A 12,221-nucleotide genomic window follows, 5' to 3' on the forward strand; every position below is an offset into this window, starting at 1 on the left:
GCTGTATGGGGCTGTATCTTTTGTACTCCAGGACATGCAGAGGAAAGAATAGTACAGAGAGGTCAGTTCAGCACTATATGCAATCATCAAATTCAAATGTTAACAGTTCACACACACGCAAGGACCGTCCTTCCTACATTTACGACATGTGTAACTGTTGCAATTCACGCACTTCTCTCTATGCTGCGGTTCCTATTACATTGAAAGGCCACTTGATACTGACTCAGTTTACTTTCCCGGGGAAAGTGGCTGTCTTGGAACAGAACCTTGTCGATGCTGCATCCTCCTTTTCTTTTAATGAGTCATATGTGCTTTCTCAATTTTTTTTATTTTTAATAAATTTGCAAAAACCTCAAGTAAACTTTTTTCACGTTGTCATTATGGGGTGTTGTGTATAGAATTGTGAGGAAAAAAATGAATTTAATCCATTTTGGAATAAGGCTGTAACATAACAAAATGTGGAGAAAGTGATGCGCTGTGAATACTTTCCGAATGCACTGTATTTAAGCTTGGATAATCCAACCAGAGGCTTCGAGCTCCTGTTAAAGTATGGAAGCTCAAGTAGCCAGCCTCAGCCATTGTTAAAATGGTGCCTGTGTTGACTGAATGTTAAATATGTAAGCACTACAGGAAGTACATGTGAATCAAGTCTAATAAATTAGGAATTTCCAGTATTAATTCATTAATTCCAGTAGTAGTAATTTTTGCATCAATATAAAGACAAACTTAGAGGTTAAAATGCCATTTTACTACCTACATAAAAAGACTTTTTGGGATGATCTTTGGGCAATGTGCACTTTTTAAGGACTTCTGAGGTTTTTTTTCTTTTTTAGCTACTGTTTATTGGATTGCATTATTATGTCTATGACAACAATGCAACAGTTCTATTATAAAATCTGGTCCAAATAAAGTACAATATCATGAAATCAGAGTCTCAGAATATTTTGTTATAGTGAGAAGGATCTTGGCATCTAAAAGATGTTTTACAAATAACGTGAGAAGTGCTTCAGTGTTAGTATGTAAATGCAGAAAGTGCAGATATTTATCTTTTAATGACAGCCAGTGATGACTGAGAACAGTCTAATGGTACACTGTTGATTATTTTCATGCAGGAACAGGTAAGAAAGAAAAAATAACCACAATTTAAATTACGATGACAATAATGGTCAGAAATAATCTTTTTCAAAAACTGTAAAGCAAACTAAAGGCATTAATAAACTGGAAGGTATTCCTGTACTGTTTAAGCAAACTAAACAGAAGTTGATGCAGCAAAGTTGCCCTCTTCTGTATCATTTCAGCAGGAAGAAGCAGTTCAATTTAAAACTAGCTGTATGAAGAACAACAAATTATCACCTGAAGCACCACACACTCTGAGCTACTATTGCACATGAAATGAGTGTGGTTTCCTGCTAGGTAGGTAAGCTAAACTGCACCTCTAAGGTATGAGTGATGGTCAATGTGCCTTACCCACAGATAGTTTCAGCTTGATAACCTCTGGCACACCTAGACAACTGGTTAAAAAGAAATGGATTAATATCTGTAATTTCACTTTTATTCAAGCACTTTGAGCTACATTTTTTTGTATGAATATGTGCTTTATAAATAAATGTTGATTGATTGATTGATTGATTGATTCTTGCTTCTGGTGGCAGTAAGTGGACTGCATGCACTTGCTATCTCGGGGGATTATTTTATGAAGTTTTACAGATTGCGGCTGTTTCTACTTTGCATTATTTATTTTATTTTATTTGAAGGCAATGGAGATTAAAGACACTACTTTAAAATACTCTGACTCATAAATTCCTTAAGTAAATATTAAGTAATGGATATATTTGCCTATGCAGTATCTATAGTTATAGGTACTAATTTTTCCCACAGATGGGATTATACATAAATCTGTTTTTTCTGACCTTCTTGTAGTATGAGATGTATAATAGGTGCTTTGAGCCAAATACATTTGTGCTATCAATTGTTTGAACAATTTTTGGTGTACAGTTGTAAATCATAATTTGTGTTTGGTAAGAATAATGTTTAAATGAACATTAAATGTATTTTGTATAGACTAAAAACATTTATTTATTAATTCTTTTGTTTTTTTGTTGCAAATGGGAAATGTGTAATCTGGACCTGCGGTAAAATTTGAACAATACCTTGCACTCACACTCATACACAAATGCTATGAATTTAGTCACTCGAGAAGAAATGCTTATGTCTAATATACACCACATTTTGTGGATAAGTAAATAATGAATGAAATCCAATGTTTTTCCTTACCTTTGGTGAGGTGCACCTTTTTGATTACTTTAATTTAGGTATTTTTTTGGTAAGTAATGTAATTAATTCACTTATGGGAAGTTAAAACGGCTTATTTACAAAGTATTTTTCTGCTTTATTAAATAAATACTACAGTCTAGACAGAAGCCTTTTTCAAAGTTGTTCTTCTGTGTTAAAATTTACTTTATTTTTGTGTGCTTTTGGATGGCATTTAAAATATTCATCTTGAGTATCTACTCAATTTAACATAACCTTTATGAAAGCCTCCTATTATGTTCAATGATGCAGACATACCTGTGCAGCAGAACCTTCAGATGAAACAAATTCCATAGACTTCAAAATACTGTGGAGACAAAAAGAACGAAAGTCATGCAATAACATTCATAAGTGTGTATTACTCTGCTCTCTGTTGAGTTACCAGTCTGAACTATTCTCATTCTTACTAGATAAACAATTGTTAAATTGATAACACTGAAGCAATGACATCTCCCGGAAAGTCGAATGCAGAAAAGTGAAAAAAAAAACAAAAAAAAAAACCCAAATCAGTATGACCCTGCTGGATGCTGGGTAATATCTAACTTATAACTGGGCTCAATCACCTGAGTTTTCAAAACAAACACTGAACCCAAACATCTATATTATTCTGGCTCAGCAATGGACTGAAAGCGACCTGTAAACTGGTAAAAACACTTACACTCTACCAAACTGTAATTGGACAATGCTTTATCACTTAATGTTAGAGCAAAACACAAATATTCAAATTAAAGAGTAATCATTATCTAACCATGCAGGTCACAACTACATAAGTGAGACTAGAACACTGCATGTTCAATAATACTAAAAAAAGATTCCAACAACAGCTAAACAAGATCCAAAATAATCCTGATAGGGCACCATCAATGGCCCTTTAAGATGAGTACAATATACAGTAAGCAGAAATACCCACTTACACCAGAATGTTTTTTTCCAACAAAAACAACGCAAGACCAAAAATGCAAATAACCAGTATCACCAATCCATAACAAGAAATTTTAAAGCAGAATGCCTCAGTTTACAGATGTTTGCAGTTTTTGGATTGTGTCAGTTCAGCAAAATGATCCCATTGCAAATATTTGAAAACACTTGTAAACAATATAAAAACAAAACCACATCATTTCCACCACATTTCTTTCAGTGAGAAAAGGACAAATATATTGCAATATCAATAAAAAAAAGTAATCATTTATGGAATGATGAATTTAACAAATTTTTACTCTGCAGTGAATTTGCAGTTTTCAGAAATAGCCTCAAAAATTCATTCCACATGCTTTGGTGGAGACCGATAAGAGGTTGTACAAATGGCCATTACAAATGCTAACAATGGGTGTGTCAAGGCAGTTGTAATCAGTCTAACAAGTGTCCTTAAAATAACTTATTCAAAGACATTCAGGTATAAGTACATTAACACTAAAGGGAGGTGGAGAATGACCCGAGTGGCTAAAATACAGTAACTTAGAAAACCAATACCAACTGTCAACATGAGACATTCAGAGTGACAAATCACACAAAAACATGTCAAGTATAGATAAGACAACAATAATACAAGGTAAGTAAAAAAAGTAAAAGATTTTTATGTTTATATTCAGTCTCACAAAAAAGCCCAATGCATTCATTGTACGCAACATTTCCCATTATGTTTGAAAACTGTTTTCAAATATAATTAACTTGAAAAACCTTAAATTTTAGAATGAATAGAATTATACTTTGACAGATTTATGATGACTATTGCATTGATGACATCTATACCAGATCTTAAAAAATTACAGTTTATTATGAAATTGAAATGATGTTTAATTATTAATATTGCACTCCCAAGTGTGCAATATATGTTAGTTAATTTTCAGAACTGCCAGACAAAAATGTATTAGGTCTTGAGGCATAATATATCGTGAGGTGTAGGGTTTACAAGTGATGTACAAATGATGTCCAAAAATTTTACAATTTTCTCCAGTATGACTGGGGACAATGGAGTTATTTTATTACAAGAATGTTATATGGAAAAAATTGGACAGAATGGTAACAGAAATAAAAACACTAGTCACGTAATAAAGATATACTCAAGAACTCAATACAAAAAAGTATATAAAACACTTAAGTATTACTTAAGTATCTTATTGTTTAGAAACATCTATTGCAAACTAGGTATTCAACTCTTCTTTCAATAAAGTCTTTTATTCCCATCTCCAAGAATCACTTTACCAAACATTTCATTATACAGACCTGATGACCTGGAAAACTTAAATTTTTGGAAGTACAAGATGCTAACTGTACCCTGAAACCATACATCACATGTAAACTTTTACATGGTGGTGGTAGAACATAGCTGCTAAATGTGTTTAAGATATACTGCAGCTATAGAAATCAAACTTAACAAACAACATGCATGGTGGAGAAAAATAAAAAAACAACTAATCACTGAAATTCACTGAAAGACCTGGAGCTTAGGATCACAGTATTTGATGAGTTAAGGTGGCCAGAAATGCATTTATCAGCACACATAAAGTAAACACTGACAATTTAAGGAAGAGAAAAAAGAAGAAAACATGAATATAAACACAGCAATGCCAGTCTGGCTGCAGAAACTGCACAATCCCTCTAAAGACAAATTTAGCCAAAGGTTGGTAGATATAAAATATTACATATATAATGCATACAATAAACAGCCTAAAGCATACTTGATTTTTTGCCAAATGTCAAACCAAAATGTTATCTTTCTTGATGGAGATTAATGTGACAAACCATTACAAAAAACAATTGAGGCCCAGAATATAAGCACATGGTTTTCCAATAATAAAAAGGATTAATCACTTTCACAGCATGATCCATCAAAACAATATACCTCAACCAAGACTTGAATGCTACTTTAGCACTTGTGTTCCAGAACATCATGGGGTTCAAATATGGCAAAGATCCATTATAAGAAAGAAAAAAAAAGAAAAATTAGAATACATAACTTCCTCTTTAAAAAAAAAAAAGAAAATTTGGAAGCCTGTGTATCTTGAGGTGGTGAAATGACTGCTTAGAGAAAAATATGGTAACAAAATCTCTTAGAATTGCTGAAATAATTAAGGAAAAGTACATCAAGAAGATAGGATAATGATTCACTGCAAATAAAATAAAAGAAAAAAACATTTTGAAGGAAAAATGAAAAACTAACGTAGGAACAAAGCTAAGGGCAATTACTAACCATAATAATGTGAATTTCCCCTTGGGATTAATAAAGTATCTATCTATCTATCTATCTATCTATCTATCTATCTATCTATCTATCTATCTATCTATCTATCTATCTATCTATCTAACCAAAGCTATGTTATGATTCAACAACATTTATTTATAAAGCACATTTTCATACAAAAAAAATGTAGCTCAAAGTGCTTTACAAAATGAAGAATAGAAAAATAGAAGACACAATAAAAAATAAAAATAAGTCAACTTTAATTAACATAGAATAAGTAAGGTCCGATGGCCAGGGTGGACAAAAACAAAAAAAAAAAAAAAAAAAAAAAAAACTCCAGGCGGCTGGAGAAAAAAATAAAATCTGCAGGGATTCCAGTGGAAAAATGCTCGACTTTCTAAAAGTAATCTTATTGCTTTCTATTAATTGCAAATAACTCATAAAAACAGGGACTAGAATAACCAAATAGAACTGTTATTCACCTGAAAGGCTGTTTCCCATCTTCACAGGAATCTTAGTTTAGAAACACCCCAAACTCCACAGATATAAAAGAATTAAACTACATTTTTTACTTGGTTGACACAAAGATGAATATTAAAGCATACTCATTTATGAATTTCAAGTTCTAACTGGTGACAAATTCAATAAAAGTCAGGTCCATCAGATGTTTCCCACAACATTTTTTAACTTTAAAAATCTACCTAAATATTTTCAGTTAACTTATCTAATTATAAGGCAAAGACTAACACAAAGTTTAAACACCAACAAAGTGGAAAATGTACAGAAAAACAAGTGTATTAAAGTTCTGTTTGCTGTCTAAATGGAGTCTGACCCTATTATTCCACAGGCTAGGCTATCAAAATTTACAATCATCAGGCAATGCATTTATGCTGGAAAACAATCAAACAATGTAGTTTTTAATTTTTCTTTGACTGAGTACATACCCTGCTCTTGTTACCTGTTCATCACAAAATCCTCTTTTGTTCAATCAGAAAACGACACATAAGAAGACATACAATCAAACAGGTTTTAAAATAAATCCCTTTCTTAGTAATGTTCAGCATAACACACTGTTCTGAAAGCCACCTGGCAAACTGCTGGCAAAGCAATGTACACGTCACAATAAAGCCTTATGATGAAATGTGAACAGTGCTTGTGCTTGAAGGAATCTCCAAGCCAGATGCTTCCAGGCTACCCATTTCTAAAGGTTAATAGGACTTCACTATCTGGAACATGTCACTGCGCGCTATTTGAGTTTTACAAAACCTCAATGAAGGAAAATAGGCCTGTTTTATTGTCCCTCCAAGAAAGACATCAGTCATCAGAGAAAAGCTGCTTGGTTAGTGGGCTAGGAGCAATACCTTCAAAGAAAGCAACTTCTCCTTTATCTGTTCTTGCCCAACAACCTGGTTTGTCTAGTTTGATAGGAAAATCTTTAAACAGTTTGCAGCACCAATGAACTTACTTCAACTCCTTCTTGACTTCTTCATAGTCAGCCTGTCCTTTCAGCTTATCCTCTAGTTGCTGAGGAAAACAATAAAAAGATTTTTTTTGCCATAAAAGTACAAGAATTGACACAAATACACATAGAAAACACTAATCTTAACTTATATCCATTTCTTCATGAGTGTAGAGGTTTATTTTCTGAAAATACTACATATTTCAGATTAACTCCAGAAAATTAGATATTTTGATAATTATCAAATTTGAAAATTTGACAATTATCAACAGTGTTATTATCTTATTTGTGAACAATAATAAAGCCAGTTACATCTAATCTAATTCTGAATTCTCACAGAATTAGGCTAACCCAAAGCTTGCCTGAACAAACAAGAAAAACAGAATTTTGCCCTTTTTGTTTTAACATTCTTTGAAATTTCCCTTTGGTTGAATTTACAAAAAAAACCTCTAAATAAGACAAAGATTCATTAACCTTGAGAGTGGAGTTCTTGGTGTTGAGCTGCTGCTCAAGTTGAGATATCTGGCTGGCAGAGCTCTCGCGCAGTGTGCTTAGGTTGGCTTGCAGTCGCTGTACATCTTCTACCAGCTGAGTGATCTCTCTGTCCTTTGCTGTTAGTTCCACCTCCAAGCTGGACCGTGTCAACACTTCAATTGCTTGCTCCTGTTTCAATTGGAAGCATACAGAAAATGTATAATTTCTTTGAAACAAATATAAACATTACAACAGTTTAAGGAATACCTGATATTAAGAAGTCCTGAAATTACTCATTTGGTAAAGAAAGTGAGGCTTAAGGCAAAGCATTTTTTCATAAAATACAAAAAAATATCTCTGTAGAAAAGCTTAAAAATACTAAGAGATTCTTTGAAATTCAAAAGACCATGAAGTTATTGCAATGTAAGAAAACTTTAGGCCCAGGCAGTTTTAAACTCTGTACGATTATTGTTTGCAAGATTTAGCAGACACATAAAATAAAATCTCATCTAAAACATTAAGCCAAGTGTCAATTACTGTCTTTCAAAGAAAAAATAAAGACTACAATGTGCATTGCATACACAAAGATCTTGATGAAAGTTTTAGCCAAACAATTAGAAAACGTGTGTCCCTCTTTAATATTGCAAGATCAAGGGGAATTTATTAATGACTGACAATTAGCATCCAACATTTGGTCCTTGCTTCTGATATAGAATGTTAATCTCTAGTGGTCTTACTATCTTTGAATGCAGAAAAGGTCTTTGACATAGTTGAATAAGGCTACGTAATGTATTTCCCATATTGGGTTTGACTCCAATATATCTGCATGGATTACATTATTCTAAAAGCCTCTGTCCATATTAATAGTTTCTCAGATTATTTCAAATTAAAAAGGAAAAGCAAACAAGTGTGTCTAGTATCAAAATTCTTTTTGTAATTAATATTGAAGCATTATATTTTTATCTTCAGAAACAGCATGATCATGGATCATAAGAGAAGGGCTTAAAAAGAAAATGTCTCCTTATGCTGAAAATATGATGCCATAGATGTCACCTATACCATTACTATTGAATCTGCTAGGAGATTTTTATAAGATTTTTGGGATTCAAATGAATTCCAATGAAAGAGTTTTTAAATATAAATATTTCGAATTTTATCAGAAGGGTGCATCATAAGCACTTTAAAGAGAACATATTCATTATGTTTTAAGGCTTTTGCATTCATCAATGGACAAATGTATCCTTTATCCCCTTTGTAAACTACAAGAACAGACAAAATATATTTAATAGTTATAAAAAATGCTTCACCTTAGAACACAATTTTATGTGGCAAATTAATATATTATTGTGAAGAAATAACCTTGACTTGAATACCAAACGTCTATCATTTAACTTTCAGTTCTGCTACTTAGTTGCACAATAAAATATTAAAAATTGGAAGAATTCCACCAAACCTAATTTGACTTGGGTAGCAATGGAAAGGAAACCTTATTTTAAATATTTCGGTATGCTTTGCTCTGTACTTCACTTAACACTAATCCAACAAATCAATATTTAAAATACAGAACCAATGTAGGACATATTTTAAAGAAAAGAATTACTCATCTTGCATCCCTGCACATCATAATCACTAATATCAGCATTCTTTAATCTATATTATATATAATATATAGATGATGATTATGGTCGCATCATTTTGAATTCACCATATTGATAAAGTATTTCCACCTTATAAACTAATAAGCTCCAAATTTTTTCTTCCAACTGCTCAATAAAATTAAAGGAACACAGAAAACACATCAGATCGCAATTGGAAAAAATCATGCTGGATACCTATACTGATATGGAGTGAGTAATGTGTTAGGGGCAAAAGGATGCCACATCATTTGATGGAAAAGAAAATAATCAACCATCAGAGGGCTGAATTCAAAAACACCATGAAAATCAAAGTGAATAAATGATGCCGCAGGCTAGTACATTTTGCCAAAATTTCATTGCAGCAACTCAAAATCGTATTCAGTAGTTTGTATGACCCCCATGTGCTTGTATGCATGCCTGACAATGTCAGGGCATGCTCCTAATGAGACAATGGATGGTGTCCTGGGGGATCTCCTCCCAGATCTGGACCAGGGCATCACTGAGCTCCTGCACAGTCTGAGGTGCAACCTGGCAGTGCCAGATTGACTGAAACATATTGATCCAGAGGTTTCTATTGGATTTAGGTCAGGCAAGCATTGGGGCCAGTCAATTCTTTCATCCCCCAGGAACTGCCTGTATACTTTTGCCATGTGAGGCTGGGCATTGTCAAGGACCAGAAGGAACCCAGGGCCCAGTGCACCAGCATAGGATCTGACAATGGGTCCAAGGATTTCATCCTGATACCTAATGGCAGTCAAGGTGCAGTTGTCTAGCCTGTAGAGGTCTGTGCGTCCCTCCATGGATATGCCTCCCCAGACCATCATTGACCCACTACCAAACCGGTCATGCTGAACGATGTTACAGGCAGAATAACGGTCTTCACGGCTTCTCCAGACCCTTCAACATCTGTCACATGTGCTCAGGGTGAACCAGCTCTCATCTGTGAAAAGCAAAGTGCGCCAGTCGTAGACCTGACAATTCTGGTATTCCATGGCAAATGCCAATCAAGCTCCACGATGCTGAGCAGTGAGCACAGGACCCACTAGAGGACATCGGGGCCCCCAGGCCACTCTCATGAAGTCTGTTTCTGATTGTTTGGTCAGAGACATTCTCACCAGTGGCCAGCTGGAGGTCATTTTGAAGGGCTTTGGCAGTGCTCATTTCTGTTCCTCCTTGCCCAAAGGAGCAGATACTAGTCCTGCTGATGGGTTAAGGACCTTCTATGGCCCTGTCCAGCTCTCCTAGAGTAACTGCCTGTCTTCTGGTATATCCTCCATGCCCTTGAGACTGTGTTGGGAGACACAGCAAACCTTTTGGCAATGGCACGTATTTATGTGCCATCCTGGAGAAGATGGGCTACTTGTGCAACCTTTGTAGGGTCCAGATATATTGCCTCATTCTACCAGTAGTGACACTGACCGTAGCCAAATGAAAAACTAGTTAAAAAAACAGTCACAAAAGATGAAGCGGGGCATCTCAGTGGCCTCCACCTGTTAAACCATTCCTATTTTGGGGGTATCCTCATTGTTGTGCAACTGTTGTTAATTTCATTAACACCAAAGCAGATGAAACTGATTAACAACCCCCTCTGCTTCTTAACTGACCAGATCAATATCCTAGAAGTTTCACTGACTTGATGCTATAAAGTGTTCGTTAAATTTTCTTGACCAGCATATATGCATATACATATATATATCCCTCAGACAATACTGACCAGTATGGATAAATATTTAGACAGCACCTCCAGAATAAATAAAAAAAAATTCAAGGAGTTTCTTAATGATCTTAAGGAACGGAATGAAAGGGGTCTTTCAATTAGAATTTCATAAGAAGATTGGAATTCAGTCAGTCATAAAATATACTCTAGTTCAATGTGAGTTAAGCAAATCATAATTCATCTAACATTTGTTCACATATGTCTCAATTTCAAATGGTCTAAAATGTAGCCCAAACAAAATCAACCTGTGAGCAATGTGATCAAGTATCTGCATCATTAGATTACATGTTTTGTAAAGTCCTACACTTAAAACCATTTTTGTCAAAAAGATGTGCATATACCTCTCAGACAGCCTTGGAATAAAACAACTCATAAAGCCTTAGCAGCAATATTTAAAGTAATGCTAAAAGAGATGAAAGTGTGCTATAAAAATTGGTTGTTATATTCAATATGACATTATTTTTACAAAGACTTGTTTGCTCGATTGGAAGAGTTCCTATCCACCTATAACTCAGGAGGAAAGCAATAATCTATATTATCTTCTCAGGTTTGCACTTGAGAGGAAGGAACTCCTGTAGTGATTTAATTGGAAATTAAAAGCGAATTTCCACCCTAATAAACTGAAGTTCTGCATGGAATGAGTGTTTGTCATCAATTGAGACGATTTCTAGTTTTTTTCATTGCCCTCTGGTACACTTACCAAATCATTTAAGTCAGCTACAATATCCTGCTACAGCATTTTAAAAATGTTGGCTTGTCAGACAACTATGAAGCTGGAATTGATAATAGGCTAGATCACATGCTTAAGGTCCATGTTCACTTTAAACAGTCTGAGTTTACAGAGACGAAATAAGCACTGATTGCATTTAGAGTATACATTTCTGTATTAATATTCCAATTAAGATTATTATCTAGGGTAGATCCTAAATATTCTATGCAGTCACTATTTTCTACATCCCCACTCTAGTGGGTGAGCATGCAAATTTCTGCAACTTAAATACTAAATGTTTTTCTTTTTACAGAGTAAGATGGTTCTTATTACATCAATTTAATAAACATTCCACTTGATTTCAGTATCAACACGGTGTCATCTACATACTTGATAATGAAACATTAGCAACTGTTCTGTCTTAGGTCACTAGTGAAATGTGTAAATGGGAATGGAGACTAAACACATCCCTGATGGGCCACTGTACTTGAAAGAGTGACTTTAAAAGTGTGTCATAAACTTTAGACTGTGAATGATTTAAAAAAAAGTTCTAAATTCATAATAAATGGGTCAACATCCATACTGTTCTATTTCTCAATCAGTTAGCAAGGCTTGTTGTAATGAATAATGCTCTGACATATGAACCAGTCTAATCGAAAAAAAGTGTAGGATGTAGGATGACCAACAGAGCATCTTCCACACTTTAGTTTGCACAGTAAGCAAATCGGTGGTTA

At 34.2% G+C, this 12,221-nt stretch overlaps 1 protein-coding gene across 6 annotated transcripts in view; it reads right to left on the bottom strand.

Moving 5' to 3' along the window:
- Positions 1-12,221, bottom strand: part of cux1b (cut-like homeobox 1b) — a 497,544-nt gene that overhangs the window by 166,474 nt on the left and 318,849 nt on the right. For all 6 annotated transcript variants that reach the window (XM_039756586.1, XM_039756583.1, XM_039756582.1 and 3 more), the window contains exons 11-13: positions 7,425-7,613; positions 6,957-7,015; positions 2,569-2,617 (exon numbers count right to left, since the gene is read on the bottom strand). In XM_039756586.1, coding sequence (XP_039612520.1) covers positions 2,569-2,617; positions 6,957-7,015; positions 7,425-7,613 — 297 coding nt within the window. The remainder of the gene's footprint in view (positions 1-2,568; positions 2,618-6,956; positions 7,016-7,424; positions 7,614-12,221) is intronic.

Source organism: Polypterus senegalus, chromosome 6, assembly GCF_016835505.1.
Source record: "Polypterus senegalus isolate Bchr_013 chromosome 6, ASM1683550v1, whole genome shotgun sequence".
Lineage (NCBI taxonomy): Eukaryota > Metazoa > Chordata > Cladistia > Polypteriformes > Polypteridae > Polypterus > Polypterus senegalus.